At 42.3% G+C, this 15,377-nt stretch overlaps 1 protein-coding gene across 1 annotated transcript in view; it reads left to right on the top strand.

The window, feature by feature from the left end:
- The window catches only part of KCNJ6 (potassium inwardly rectifying channel subfamily J member 6), a 168,306-nt gene that overhangs the window by 51,547 nt on the left and 101,382 nt on the right, over positions 1 to 15,377 (top strand). Inside the window, exon 2 of the mRNA XM_030948862.1 lies at positions 3,335 to 3,383. Within this exon, the coding sequence (XP_030804722.1) occupies positions 3,359 to 3,383 (25 nt within the window). The 5' untranslated portion in view covers positions 3,335 to 3,358. The remainder of the gene's footprint in view (positions 1 to 3,334; positions 3,384 to 15,377) is intronic.

Here is a 15,377-nt window from a genome sequence, read left to right as displayed (position 1 = left end):
TTTAATGTTTGATCCTCCCCCAAGTTAATCTGCTAGAACTCATTCTGTCAGAGAGGTTGGAATTCCTTCTTTATCTGCCATCAAAAAACAAATTTCTTAGAGGTGTTCTGGCTCCCTTAAAATATTCCATTTTGAAGAAACAGATGAGTGGAAAAATTTTTCTAATTTCCAGACCTTCATGGGTGTATATATGCACACACCCTTATGATCATTAGAGAAAGGACAAAATTTTATATAATAAATTCATAGAGTCTGAAATTCATTGATAACAGTACCAAAGGTTAATTTTTTTCAATAAAAGTATCTGGAAATTAGATGTAATTTAAAAACTTTGAGTATTCAGAAATTGGATGCATACAAACATATTTTATCTGCTAAAGAAGGAAGACCAGAACTTCAGTAGTCCTGGGCATTTCTTTTAAGAAAAGTCAAATAAATTCCAAAACTTCTAAATTTATCCTTTGATAGTATATTTAATAATATACTTTTATATTTAATAATATAATTTTACTTTAAAATGAAATGCCATTCAAGTCTCCTTTGTCATGAGACTTCATCATTAGTAAAATGTATTTAATAATAAGCAAGAGGAAAGTAATAATATTTAATATCAATTTGTTATTAGTGTAATAAATCCAGCCCTCCATCTCCAGGGCTCAAATTGATCTTTCCCAACTGCTCACTCCTGATAAGGTCTGAGTTCTGTAGAAAAAGGAGGTGTTTTAAGGTCACATTATAAATCACCACAGACACAAATTCCTGATGGTTTTCAGAGTGCTGTTCTTTCCTTTGATGATTAATGCCATGCAAAAAAAACTTTCATAGAGAACCTCTTTTTTTGTAAAAAAATTACTCTCTTGTGCTACTTCTTTCTTCCTTCCTTCTTTTTTTTTTTTTGCTTTCATAGCAAAGCATGAATCTGATGTTGGATTCTACATTATCAGCATGGCTTAGGGCATTGTCCTCACTCAGATCCAGGACATAACCTTAAACCTCTCTCTTTATATAAAATGCTCTCAGGGGTGCATGAATGGAGTTCTGAAGCATTATCTGCTTGTTTCATGAATGCCATTAGTTCCTATTACTGTGACATTTGAGCCTTTTTCTTTCTTTCAGTAGAAGTCCAACTTTGTGAAGTGCAAGTAGTGGCTTGTTTGGTGTAGAAAATATTTCTTGAGGTTTTTGTGCCAGATAAAAGCCAGGACTGGGATAAGGTATTTAGGAGAGAGGAGAGGCTGTGAGGGGAAGCTGAGGGAGCTGGGAAGGGGCTGAGGCTGGAGCAAAGGAGGCTCAGGGGCCCTTGTGGCTCTGCACAAGTCCCTGCCAGGAGGGCACAGCCGGGGGGGTCGGGCTCTGCTCCCAGGGCACAGGGACAGGAGCAGAGGGAACGGCCTCAGGCTGGGCCAGGGCAGGCTCAGCTGGGACAGCAGCAGCAATTTGCCCATGGAAAGGGAGCTCAGGCCTTGGCAGGGGCTGCCCAGGGAGCTTTGCAGTGCCCATCCCTGCAGGTGTGCCCTGGAGGTGGCACTGAGTGCTCTGGGCTGGGGACAAGGTGCCCATGGGGCAGATCTTGGCCTCAAGTGACCTTGCAGAGGTTTTCCAACCTCAGGGAATTTGGAATTCTGAAGTAGAGGTGGATAGACCTCAGCTCCTCTGGAATTACGAAATGATCCTGCCCTTGAGCAACCTGGCACCCCTGCAGCAGGGTCTGCTCATGTCACACCCAAAGGGCCTTGGAAAGGCACATTGTCCTGCAAATAACACCTGGCAGGGACAATTCGTGGCAAATGGAACACAAACCCTGTGAGGAACCCCTGAGGGAGCTGGGGCTGCTCAGCCTGGAGAAAAGGAGACTCAGGGCTGCCCCCATCACTCTGCACAGCTCCTGAAAGGTGCCTGTGCTCACCTGGGGCTGGGCTCTTTCTCCAGCAGCACTGACACAACCAGAGCACACAGCCTCCAGCTGCACCAAGGGAAATACAGGTTGGATAGCAGTAAAAAGGTTTTTGCAGCGAGGGTGAGAAAGTTCTGGAATGGCTGCCCGGGGAGGTGGTGCAGTCCCCATCCCTGGGTGTGTTTAACAAAGCCTGGATGTGGCACTGGGGGCCAGGGCTCAGTTGAGCTGTTGGGGCTGGGCTGGACTCGATGGTCTTGAAGGTCTCTTCCAACCCAGGGATTCTGTGAATTCTGTGAATTCTGTGAATTCTGTGAATTCTGTGAATTCTGTGAATTCTGTGTATTCTCAGCCAGTACCTTTCCTTGGTGCCATTTTTAGCACAGACCCAGTCAAAGGGAGATGTCCCCACTCTGACTCCTGTCCTCAGCCACTCCAGCAGCTCCTGAAGGTCACCAAAATCCTGCACCTTGTCCCAGAGCTGAGATAAGGAGCTTCTGTTTGGGGATACTGCCCACTAAAGTCACATTTTTGTGGAAATTCTCTGCCTTACTGAGGTTTTTTGAGGGAAAAAAAGCTGAGATCTGCTCACCCTTGGGCCAGGAGAGCCACTCTCACAGCCTTGACACGGGATGGGGAGGTGAGGAGTCACAGAGGGGTCACAACAGCCCCACCACATCCTCCCAAAACCACTTCATTGGACTTTCAAGGGCTTTGCAGTTTTCATTCAGCCCAAACTTTGGCTCTGAAATCAGGAGATTGGGCCCAGCCTCCACAGCTCTGGCTGAGCTGTGCTTTGAGACATTGGATTTTCACCAAACTCAAGAGCTCTTGATTGACCAAGCTTCTCTGTCTCAGCTACAATTGTCTGAAACGAAAAAAAAAAAAAAAAATTAAAAGAAAATAATGCAAGGAACAAGAAACAGACCAGCAGTTTTGCTTGGGAGTCTCTCAAGTATCTCAGTTCATCTCAGCATCAGTCCAGTGCCACACCACACACTCCAGCTCCCATAGAAAATCTATTTATTTCCAAATCAGTGTTTTTTTCCTGCAGTGTAAGAGGTTTGTGGGTTGCTCTTTTGTCAGGAAGGCCTAACACACTGGAGTATTTTAGGAGACAGTGAAAAACGGGAGGACTTCCTCCTCTGTTATCACTTTGATTGAATAATTTCAATTTCTCCAGCTAGATACACACAGATAAATAAATACAAGCTTGACAGTTCATAGTAGGAAAAATTGAGAAATTACAAGGGAAAAAAAAAAAGCCCACAGAGGTTCAGGCTATTTAGGAGTGAAGTTAAATCCCTAAAATAAAATAGAAATATATAATGGATGAATATCCTCCCCTCACATTGCCACTTGCACTCAGGTGTATTTCTATTTCTCTATTCCATAAATATATATATCTATATTTGTTTTTCATTTTGTCTGTTCCCCCAGGAGAAGCCCCAAAGAGAAACAGAGATGGCCAAATTGACAGAGTCGATGAGTGAGTACAAATAGGAAGTTCAACCACTTTCCTTTTCCATCTGTCCCCCTCCCTCTCATAAAGCCACAAACCCAGAACGCAGTGCTTGCATCCAGGGATCTCATTCAGCCCTGCCTTTGCTCCCAAATTCATCATAAATCATTCCACTCCTAAAAAAAATAAAGCAAAAGAAAATAGGAATCCCCAGAACAAGGGCTGCTATTTTCTTCATGCACTGCTTAAATCACATCTATTTGGGCTTAAATCCAGCAAAGAACCTGCTCCATGTTTGACTTTGTAAGCCTGAGGGGTTTTTTTAAATAGAATGCAACTAATTGTGGATTTAATAAGTGCTTAATTTACTTGATTCATATGTTCCTTTACAAGCTTACAGAAGGTCACTCTAAATCCAGTGCAATTATTCAGGATTGTTGCCTGTGCCACATTCATCCAACAGGAATTATGGCCAGAGATGTATCTGGAAAGCTTTCAGTTGGTTTCTCTGGTTTTTGAGAGGTTTGTGTTGTCTTAAATGTGTGCCCAGCAAGAAATACTTTGTATTTTTGCCATATTTTGGGATCTAGGTAATGGAGTAGTGGCTGTAAGCTTTTGTAGCTGGGAGATTCAGGCTGGATAATTCATTTGTGGACAAAATCTGGAGACCATTTAGGGTGAAATCCTGGTAGATCACTGCCTCTTACCCAAAATTTATCAGCTCCAAAGCTCATGGAAGCTTAAATGGGACTCAAAAGGGAGAAACATTTCATTGTGCTTAACCAGAGACTACAGAAAGATAGATTTTTCCTGGGAAAGACAGAAGCTGAAGGAAAACAATTCTTATCTCCATTCACTGCTCCTGTTGTTTTTGCACGTGTGGAATGTGTTATGGGGATTGTTTACCCAAAGTGATTTGTTGATTGGACACTGGTGAAGGTTGTTTTGATTTCTTGGCCAGTTGGGTCAAAGCTGTGTCCTGGCTGTCTCAGACACTCACAGGGGTTCTTTTAGTATTCTTTAGTATAATATTCTTTAGTGTAGTATCTCTTAGTATGTAATTTAGTATAGCATCAGTGTAATATAATTTAATATTTAATCCCTTTAATCCCTGTGGATGTCCAGTGTCACCCCTAGAAGCATCCCAGGACCCCATCAGGTGCTGCTGGATGTTGGATTGTTGTGTGATTATGTCCTGATGGATGGAACAAAGGAGGAACCTCTTATCAGAGGTGGAAGCAGATAAATAATATCTCCCCTGTTCACTAGGGAGTTGCTGGACTTTGCACAACCCTTCTGAAACAAGGTGAAGGAATAGTGCCAAAAAGTGTTAGGGGAAAGCAATCAGACCCTCTGAGTGCTCTGAGGCCCAGGACACTTTGTAACTGATTGGGAACAAACCCCAAAAACGCCCTGTGCAGTTCCTTCATTGTGTTTGTCCTGCCAATTATTTTATCTGACTTAACTTTGAGACAGAATGATGCTTAAAGGGTTTACTGCTGCTTTGTGTGAGGATTTTTTCATACTTCATGCAAGGCTTTTATGAAATTTTCAGATCGTTTCATTGCATTTTAAACTATTTTTAATAAATCCTAGACAGTGTTGCAAGGTGTAAATAAAATTCTTATCTTAAAGCTGGTGCAGAGTAAAATGAGATAAATGGAGTGGACAAATGGACCTCTGGCTTGGACTGCAGGACCATTTTCTTGGAACTGAGAAAATAAAGAAGGGCATTCAAGGCCTGAGAGGGTTTCAGAGACCTGGAGAAATGGCTTGATCGTGGTACCAATATAAGAGAATTATTACTTGCCTTCTTGTTTCGCCCAAGAGCTGCTCTCCTCTCTTCCCTCTGTTCTTTGCACAGCCCCAGGAAAAATCAATCCCCTTCCCTGCACTGCTCTGTATTTTCTCTCTCTCAGAACACCCTGCTGAAGTTGCCAAGCACTGCTCACTGCCCCTTCTCCTCCATAAAGATTTTCTGGATGTTTCTGCACTAATCAAAGCCCCTGGACCTGAGATTCACATCACACCACACACTAAGAGGGAGACTGAGGGAGCACTGATGCAGAGGTTGTTCCAAGGCTGTTACATCTTTTTTTGCCAGCAGGAATAAGTCTGTATTTTTGTCACATTTTGCATTTCCATTCTCAGAGGCTCTGTCACGTTGAAGGGAACATTGGTAAGGAAAAAATTGCATTGTTGTTATTTTCTCTCCTCTTTCCATAGAACTTTTATGGTGATGGAAGGAGATGAGGTATCATGACAGAGCCTTGTACTTGAGATCTGTTTTCCTTGAAAGTTAAAAAAAAAAAAAGTGAGGTGGAAAATCATTTTAATACAACAGTTAAAGTACAAACTAGCAAGAAATGTTCTGCTAAATTTTTCAGGATAGTCCCTAAGAGCTGATACAGAAGCAGAAATGAATACCAAATAACACCACTCTTTGCCTCAAGTTATTATTTTACAACTCTTGCACAGAATTAATAGAAAGCCACCACAATTACCCTGAGCCCCAGGGAACTGTCCAAGAATTCCTTTATAATGCCTTAAAATCCATATGCATTTTAAAATTTCTTTATAGCTTGAATTAGTCAATTTTCCTCATATAACCTCAGAATACTTAAAAGCTGAGCACATCGAGGAAGCCAAGAATGAAATTATTTTCCTTGCAACTTTTGTTTTCTTCTTTCCCTGTTGTTCTCGAGCTCCCCATGCCCCAGTGATCATTTTTAACCCAAACGCCATCACCAGGCCTACAAATGGCTAAATCCAAGCAGGGAAGGTAGGAGAGCAAATATTTAACAGCAGAGGAAGAAATCAAATGTTCATCCTGACCTATTTGGACATATAAAAAAAAATTTATTTAGAGAATCATCCTCTACAGAACTCTCCAGTCCTTAGGAATGATCCTCACTGGGAATGCTTTGTGGAATGAGCACTACAAGGTGTTTAGTGAGTAGCCAAATATGTTGGTGTCTTTAAGAAAAGTCATTTTGAGGCTGTCAAAGTTCTCAGCTTTGCAGAAATGTGGATCTGGTGTGCCATGAGCAGAGAGAAGCTGCTCCAGGCTGGGAAGGGATGGGAAATGGGCAGGGCTGGGTGTCTGACACTGACATCCAGCTCAGATCTGCTCCCCCAGCAGGGAACCAGCAGTGACCAGCTCTGTTTGTTCTGCTGCCCAGCCACTCCACACACACACCTGCCTGAGGACAGCCAGAGGCAGCAGAGCGGCTTTAAAATAAGGTTCTTCCTTAATTTGTTACAAAAATGTGAGCTCCAAATGTCCGTGGATGTATTTCCAAATGATGAACACTGAGACCTCAGATGACTCCAGATAAAACCTTCTGAATTATGGATACCACAAATTTTACTCAGGGAGGGTAGAAAGAATATAAGCCAAGCTGAAGGAATTTCAGGAGCAGACAAACCCCAGGAGAGAGTTGGTTTATCATGAAGTGCTTTTCCCTAAAGGTTTCTTTTTCTTGTCTGCGGTGTCTGAGCCTGAAGTGTCCCTGTCAGACTTGTAGGGAGAATTTATAAAGAGAAAAAATGTTTCTGCTTTGAGTTACTTGAAAATCACAGCATTTCCAGATTTATATGTGCCAGGGTAGTCTGGAATTTTTTGAGCAGTTCTGATGATTTTGAATTAGTGTTTTATGACATGTAAGAATGTTTGCTGTATGGGACATTATAGCAAATACATATCCAACCTTCTCTCTGGCTATAGGACATTGTAAAATTCCTACTTCCACCTTTTTTCCCTCCAGTACTAGACCTTCTATCTTTGCCTGTTGTTCAGTTTCCTGGGCTGCACCTAAAGAATTGTTGGCAGGAATTTAGGGGGAGAGTCTGTCCCTGAGCCCCTCAGGTGATTCCCCACCTGCAGAGCTGCCCCAGCCCTGGGCCCAGCGCAGGGAGGAGCTGGAGCTGCTGCAGAGAGCCCAGAGGAGGCTCCAGGATGAGCAGAGGGATGGAGCAGCTCTGCTGGCAGGAAAGGCTGGCACAGCTGGCATTGTTCACCTGCACAGGAGAAGCTTTGGCCTGAGCTCAGGGTGGCCTTGCAGGGCCTGCAGGAGCCCCAGGAAAGCTGGAGAGAGACAATTTCCAGGGGATGCAGGGACAGCACCCAGGGAATTGTTGAGTCTGTGAGGGTCTCCAGGAAGAGGGAAGAGATGAGAATCTGACTCCATGTTCTCAGAAGGCTGATTTATTATTTTATTATATGATTGATTTATATTATATTATATTATATTATATTATATTATATTATATTATATTATATTATATTATATTATATTATATTATATTATATTATATTATATTATATTATATTATATTATATTATATTATATTATATTATATTATATTATATTATATTATATCATATCATATCATATTATGCTATACTAAAACTATATTAAGGAAAGAGAAAGGATACATCAGAAGGCTTAACAAGAATGATAATGAAAAACTCGTGACTGACTCCTCAGAGTCCAACACAGCTGATGGTGATTGGTCATTAAGTAAAACCAATTCACATGAAATGAATCAAACAGTTGGTAAACAATCTCCAGCCACATTCCAAAGCAGCAAAACAAGGAGAAGCAAATGAGATAATGTTTTTTCTCTGAGGCTTCTCATATTCCCAGGAGAAGAAATCCTGGGCAAGGGGATTTTTCCAGAAAATATGAAAGTGACAGGGAATGGCTGCCAGTGCCAGAGGGCAGGGCTGGATGGGATCTTGGCAATGAGGAATTGTTCCCTGGCAGGGTGGCCAGGGGCTGGGATGGAATTCCATCCCTGGATCCCTGGCAGTGCCCAAGGCCAGGTTGGACACTGGGGCTGGAGCAGCCTGGGACAGTGGGAGGTGTCCCTGCCATGGCAGGGGTGGGATGGGATGATCTTTAGGGCCATTCTGTGATTCTGTGATTTTAACCTTTCCATGGCCACCCCAGCAGTCAGTGGTGCAGCAATGCTGCCCTGTGTGAGCACAGTCCCCTGTGCAGGTACAGAACCAGGCCTTTGAGAGCTGATCCTAAAGCCTGGCTTCCATCTCCTCACTCCAGAGCCCTGATTATTCACTCTCAGAAAGCTGCTAAGGACAAACTTCCAGCTCAGCATTTTACACCGGTATCAAGTGACGCCCATTTGTTACAAAGTGCAAAATTCAAAAGTAAAAACTCCACAACACTTGGAAAACTTATTCAAAAAAGACATTTATTTGCCTGTGCTTGGGGCAGTCATTTTGAAAATATCCAAATATCATCTGGTTATTCTTTTTTTTTTGAGGTGTACCAGGAGCAGAATAGGAAGGCTGGTTCTCCCACAATGTGCATTTTCCTTATCTCATGTTCTGTTGTTACAGTTATTACTGGAAGAGAAGTTTTGTACCAAATATTAAGCTGCAGATGGAAGTGATACATGTAATTATTGTTGGTTCAATACTGTTTATGTAGGTTGATAACATTTATTTCCAACTTAACTCCCTAAATCTTTGGTCAAATTTGAGTTACAAGTAACCAGAATATGTATGGTTTTATTATTGGTGTTGTTTTGCTTGTTTCAGCAGAAATCAGCTGATGCATACAATCAAAAGTACAGAAAGGACACTGCTGTTATTAAATGAAAAAAACAGTTTATTCTTTGAGGCAAAGGTCAGGTTTGAGGGGAGAACGAAATTCTACAGCAGGAATTCATTATGCAGGACAGCAAGAATTTGATTGTCTCAGTGATGCACTGACAGGGGCCTAGAAGAGCTGTGAACTTATTTATGCAATAATTAATAAAGGAAGCTTGTCTTAGGCAGGAAGATGACTGACAGCATTTCCAGTCCTGGCTATATAACATTGTGAAGAGCATTTTCTTGGCATTCTCTGAGCTTTTAAGGGCCTTATCTTTACCTTTTCTCTGCAAGTGTGAAGGACAAAAATTGGTTGGCTTTTTTTCCCCAAATGAAAACCAAGAGTCTCACAAAATCATTTGATTCTAGAAGCTTGGATTTTTCAAAAACATATTAAATTTTGATAGTGCTGCTAATATTCCTTGGCTAAGCTAAAAATCTTTGTGAAAATTAAATTCCAAATCTCAGGGATGAGATAACCAAGAGCTGAATTATGAATGAAGCAAAAATTTCTGGTTTTCTAGTTAGGAACAGTGATTACTTATAAGCTACACTGGACTTCTTCTCCTTGAAACAGAAGTAGTTCACTTTTATATATATTTTCCTTTCTTTTTATTAGCTCCAAGTCACCCATAGCTAAATCACCCGCTTCTAAAATAGAGGCTGCAGTCAGGCTGCCACTATTTCAAAATTCTCAGTGTTCTTTGCATTCCTGTGCCCCACAGAAGAGTCAAGCTGGGTTTTCCAGTCTCATCCTTCCCAGGACAAAGTGGGATTTCATTCCCTGCTGCATCTAAGTTGTTTAGGTACAAAGATGAAGCATTTTTAGATAAAACACTTTTTCTGCTTCCCAGGACACTGCTCTCTATGGATCCCAATCCATGGTCCTGTTGCACCAACATCTTCTGAAGGGAAAACTTGTGACTCTGGATGAGTTGTGGTATGAGATACACTTAGGAATGAAATTTTCTTCAGAGGGCAAATATATGCCCAAGGCAGTTGGAAATTATAATTAATTTAAGCATGTGTAGAAATTTAATAATGAAAGCTGAAGTCACTTCAGATTTTAAGGACCAGATTTTGAGGACTTTGGTAAAAAATGTCAATTAAGTGGTTTAAGCATTTACTGAGACATCATTTTCTCATCATACCCAAATAATAAATATATGTTCAATTGTGGGCCAGGGAGAATTGCCCCTTAACTATCCCTGGAAGTGTTCACATCCAGCTTGGAGCAGCCTGGGACAGTGGAAGGTGTCCCTGCCCATGGCAGGGCTGGCACTGGATGAGCTTTAAGGTCTCTCCCAGCCCAAACCATTTCATGATTCTATTTGGGGCTTGGTTTCATAATTTAAAGGCTCTTCTAATGCAGAGATTTTTCTGTGGATTTTATTTAAAATCCACTTAAATCTTCCAGAGGTGCCAACCAACTTCTTCAGCCGGAGAGGTGAATATTACACAGTGCTGGAAGTGCAGCTTCCACCTGTAAAGAGCAGGGAGTTCATACTCACTCAGGATAAAAAAAGTCATTAAAAATGTCTAATCAATTGTCTCCACAGCGAGCAAGTGAGTCAAATTCAAGGGTGAGAAAAAGGATCAATGTTTCTGAAAGATGTAGAAACCTTTCTGTCTTGGATCAGCCTTATCAAGCAGAGAAAAGACCATAATGGATTTTAGTTCTAGGATATAGAATGTGAGGGACAGCAAAGAATGCTAGTCAACAGCTGAGGGAAAAACAAACCAGGGGAAAAAAAAAAAGCATTTGAGATGTACAAGTACAGCTGTTAAACAAGTAGCACCATAAAGTATTGGATTTTTAAAACCTTGGACTTTGAAAATTGTTTGCAAAGGTGTCCGGAATCGATGACTGGAAAATATCATAGAGCATGGCAACATAAACTATTTGATGTGAAAGAGAAATGTCCAACTTCATTGGAAAAAGGGCCCAGTTGCACTTTCCAATATAAACAATGAGAGAAAGGTTTTTTTTCAGGGTGTTTTGGACAGATGTCTTTTAATTGCCTTTTAATCAGGTATTAAATTAATCCCTGAAGCTGGACTATGTTCTCTCTGTATTTTTCACCTGCCTTCATTGCTCTCCAAACATTTGACAGGGGATAACAGGGACAATATTACCCATATTAAAGGCAAATAATGCCTGCAAGTGTGTGCACAGAACACATTAATACAAAGTGTTATTGCTGAGTGACTGCCCATGCTCGCAGCTCAGCCTCTTCTGACTTTATTTACCACTATTCCTTTCACCATAAAATATTTTGAACTACATGGAGGAGAAAACCAGAAAGACTCCAGTGAGAGTCATTCCCCACAGTGAGAGAGCTGTTAAAATAGAAACCAACAAGAAGGCAGAGACCTGCAAGATCTGTCCCTTTCTGAGGGAGCCCAGCACTGTTTTCAGAGGCAGGGATGGCAGGGGTTGGGCAAATGGGGCTGTTCTGCTCCTCCACATCAGTCAATCCCTGATTTCAGCATTCCTCCCTCTGCTGTTCCTGCCCAGGAATGTCTCACAGGCTTCTCTCTCTGCAGGAAAAGGAGGACACAGCTGTGCTCACCTGCTGATCCTCACTGTTGGCGCTGCGCTGAAATTCTGCCACGCAATGAGAGATTGCTCTTTCTTCCTAAATAATTCCCCTATCTCCCTTCTTCAAACATTTGCCAGCTTGCAGAACCTCTCTCTAATCAGCCTGTTAGATTTTATAATCCAAATCAGCACCCAGAGCCTGCAGTCCTGGCTGTTCTTTGCTGAACTCCCCCCACTTTATCATCCTCACCCTCCTTAAGTACATTTATAAATGCACATACCTGTAAGAAAAATTGTGCAAAACAGAAAAGTTCATCCAAAATAAAACCCTGTGCTCCTTCAGGGCAGACACAGCTGGTGGTGAAGTTCCTCAGATAGGTGAAATTCTCCTTGCCCCCCTGACATCCCTGAGGTGCCTCAGCACTTCAAATCCTCAGTGCAGGAGAGCCCTGGAGGGGCTGGAGCGTGTCCAGGGCAGGGAACGGAGCTGGGAAGGGGCTGGAGCCCCAGGAGGGGCTGAGGGTGTCTCAGGGTCTCTTGCTGCTCAGGGTGACCCCAAGATACATTAGAAGGTCTCTTTTAAAGTCTCTTTTCCCAGCCAGGCGCTCAAAGAAGGAGTCAGAATGCTTCATTTCATGGTCTCAAGGTTGTTTATTGGTCCTTATCTATACAATTTTTTCTCCTGTCCCGCTGAGGTCCGTTCAGCAGGACAGTCCAGGCACTCTGCCTGCTCCCGGGGTAGTGTTATCTTTTTATACTAAAAACTACGTGTACAATGTTTACAATTACTTCCCAATACCTATCACCTATGTTAGACAGTGAGCTTCTACTCTAAACCAATCTAAAAGTGCCACCATCACAGCAGAAGATGGAGGCCAAGAAGAAGGAGGAGAAAGGCTGGACATGCCCAGATCCCTCCATCTTGCCCCCTGAACCCTCATTCTAAAAACCCCAAAAATCTACTTTTTCACCCTGTGATAAATTCACTCTCATTCTACTTAAGCTGTCATGGCTTGCCGATCTTCATATAAGGTTGGTAACTTGCTCCAGGGGTCATAATCAAAGCCACAGGCACCTTGGGCTCTGTGCCAGGTGTGACAGTGTTCGCAGGGGTCCAAGGATGAGGGAAGAGATGAGGATTTGACTCCATATTTCAGAAGGCTTGATTAATTATTTTATGACATATATTACATTATAACTACACTAAAAGAATAGAAGAAAGGATTTCATCAGAAGGCTAGCTAAGAATAGAAAAAGAAAGAATGATAACAAAGGCTTGTGGCTCGGACTCTCTGTCTGAGCCAGCTCAGTGTGATTGGCCATTAATTACAAACATCCAGCATGGGCCAATCACAGATCCACCTGTTGCATCCCACAGCAGCAGATAACCATTGTTTACATTTTGTTCTTGAGGCCTCTCAGCTTCTTAGGAGGAAAAAAACCTAAGGAAAGGATTTTTTATAAAAGATGTCTGTGACAGCCAGGGTCTCTGAGCCCCCTGGCAGGGGTCATGGCAGTCCAGGACAGCCAGAGGGGTGTCCTGAATACTGACAAGGGAGCTGGGAAGGGGCTGAGGCTGGAGCAAAGGAGGCTCAGGGGCCCTTGTGGCTCTGCACAAGTCCCTGCCAGGAGGGGACAGCCGGGGTCGGGCTCTGCTCCCAGGGCACAGGGACAGGAGCAGAGGGAACGGCCTCAGGCTGGGCCAGGGCAGGCTCAGCTGGGACAGCAGCAGCAATTTGCCCATGGAAAGGGAGCTCAGGCCTTGGCAGGGGCTGCCCAGGGAGCTTTGCAGTGCCCATCCCTGCAGGTGTCCCCTGGAGGTGGCACTGAGTGCTCTGGGCTGGGGACAAGGTGCCCATGGGGCACAGCTGGGACTCTGTGACATCGGAAGACTTTTCCAGCTTTAAGGACTCCGAGATTCCAGGATCTGGGAGGTCAGATCTGACCCTCCTGCCCGACTCCAAGTGTCCCTCCATGGCTCCAGGCAGCTCCCACTTCACCCATGGAACAAAGGGAAGCTGCCTTCTCCTCCCACTGCCTGACGATGAGTGATGGGGAGACGATTGTGCTTCCAAATCATGACACTTTCAATTACCATTTTCCTTCATTCACAAGAGCTAAATCACACAATGATTGTCACTGTCTGACATATTTATCATTGTCAGGCTGAGCCTGCTCTCTCTACATCACAGGATTCCTCTGTTTCTCCTGGGATCCTACACAGTGAAGTCATGTCATGTGTCATGAAACATTTGCTCACCTACCTGCAAACCAAAGGACAACAAATAACATCACTCCCTGTCCTTAGAAATGGCACATTTTTGTTGAGGTTTAAAACCTATACTTTCACTTGACAGTTTGGGTGGCAGTTTAAATTTCTTCTTGTGCTCTGTGTTTCAGTGTTGTTTGAGTAGTTCTTTTAATGACAGGTAAAGAATAATTTCCTCTAAGATCTCCTGGATGGTGTACTGGCAAATTTTCTTTTTTCTTTTTTTTTTAATAAAGCAGAACAGAACTATCTCCAGACCTCCTGCTAAGTTAGCTTTCTATGGCATATTGCTCTTGCATGCAGTTGAGTGTCTTTTTGGTGATAACATTATTATTTAGGGGAGTATTACTATTTCAGGCACAAGTAACTCATGCTGGTGCACTAATTTGTGGGTGAAGGCTGTGTATTTTTAGAATCCATTCAATCATGTGTGCTGGGCTGTAATGTTTCAAACTGAAATCTTGAAAAGCAGCATACAAACCCCCTGAAAGTGAACAGAAAAACTCCTACTGTTTCTCTGCCTCCTAATTTGATCAGGTGCCCATGATCATAACATGAAAAGGAAAGGCAGAGGTTCATGAACACTGCTAAAGGATTTCTTTTTCCCAATAAATTTGAGTGGGTAAATCCCAGTGAGGTGTGACTTCATTGACTGCTAGTCAGGTATATCAGAGAACAAGAGTTATTTAATTTAAATTATTCTTTATCTAAATTATTTCTCTATCCCAATAAATTTGAGGGCGTAGATCCCAGTGAGGTGTGACCTCACTGATTGCTAGTCAGGTATATCAGGGAACAAGAGCTTATCCAGAAAAGTTGTGGATTTCCTGGAAAACTTTAGGGCCAGGTTGGCTCTCCATGAAACATTTCACTCCTGCAAGATCCTATTTTGGACATCCCAACTCCAATCAAACCCTTCTCTTCTCCTTCCCTCCCAATTCCACTTCCAAAGCCTTGACAAAAGATTTTATGGATCTACATCTTCCCACTCAGCAGCAGAATGCCTGGAAATTATTCTTAAATGTTATTGAAACTGGTCAGGGATTAATTTCTTTTAAATTTTTTTAATTGAATGAGTGATAAACAGACCCCACAACAGAATTTATCTAAAAAAAAAAAAAAACAGATTAAAAATGCAAGGCCTATCACTAAACTTGATAAGGCCTTTCTAACAATCCTTGCAGTGCACTTCTCTTTTTCCCATGGGATAAAACACTCATAGCAAACAAATTTAATAATTGAAGAATAAGATGAGGTGAAAAAGTTACCAAATGATATAAGATTTATAATGTACAAATGAAAATGAGGGCTGGGAATGTGTAATTTTAAGTTCAGCAGTGCTTTTTCATTTTAAGGAACTCTTTTCAAACTTCCTTAGGAACAGAGAAGAGGCAAACCAGAGTGGCAAAACCAAATTTTTAAGAAAAAGGAAATATATAGAGAAGGGGGCTGGGGGAAACTCATTTTTATCAAAAGATTATAATTTCAAATTGAGCCTGCATTGTGTGTTACTATAGAAACTCCCATTTTGTGGCATGTTTGTGGGGAAAAAGTCAAAAGTTGCATTTTAATGAAGGCAGATCACACATT

Source organism: Camarhynchus parvulus, chromosome 1 (assembly GCF_901933205.1).
Source record: "Camarhynchus parvulus chromosome 1, STF_HiC, whole genome shotgun sequence".
NCBI lineage: Eukaryota > Metazoa > Chordata > Aves > Passeriformes > Thraupidae > Camarhynchus > Camarhynchus parvulus.
The sequence above is the reverse complement of the archived record's forward strand: the minus strand, read 5'-3'. Positions and strand labels throughout refer to the sequence as shown.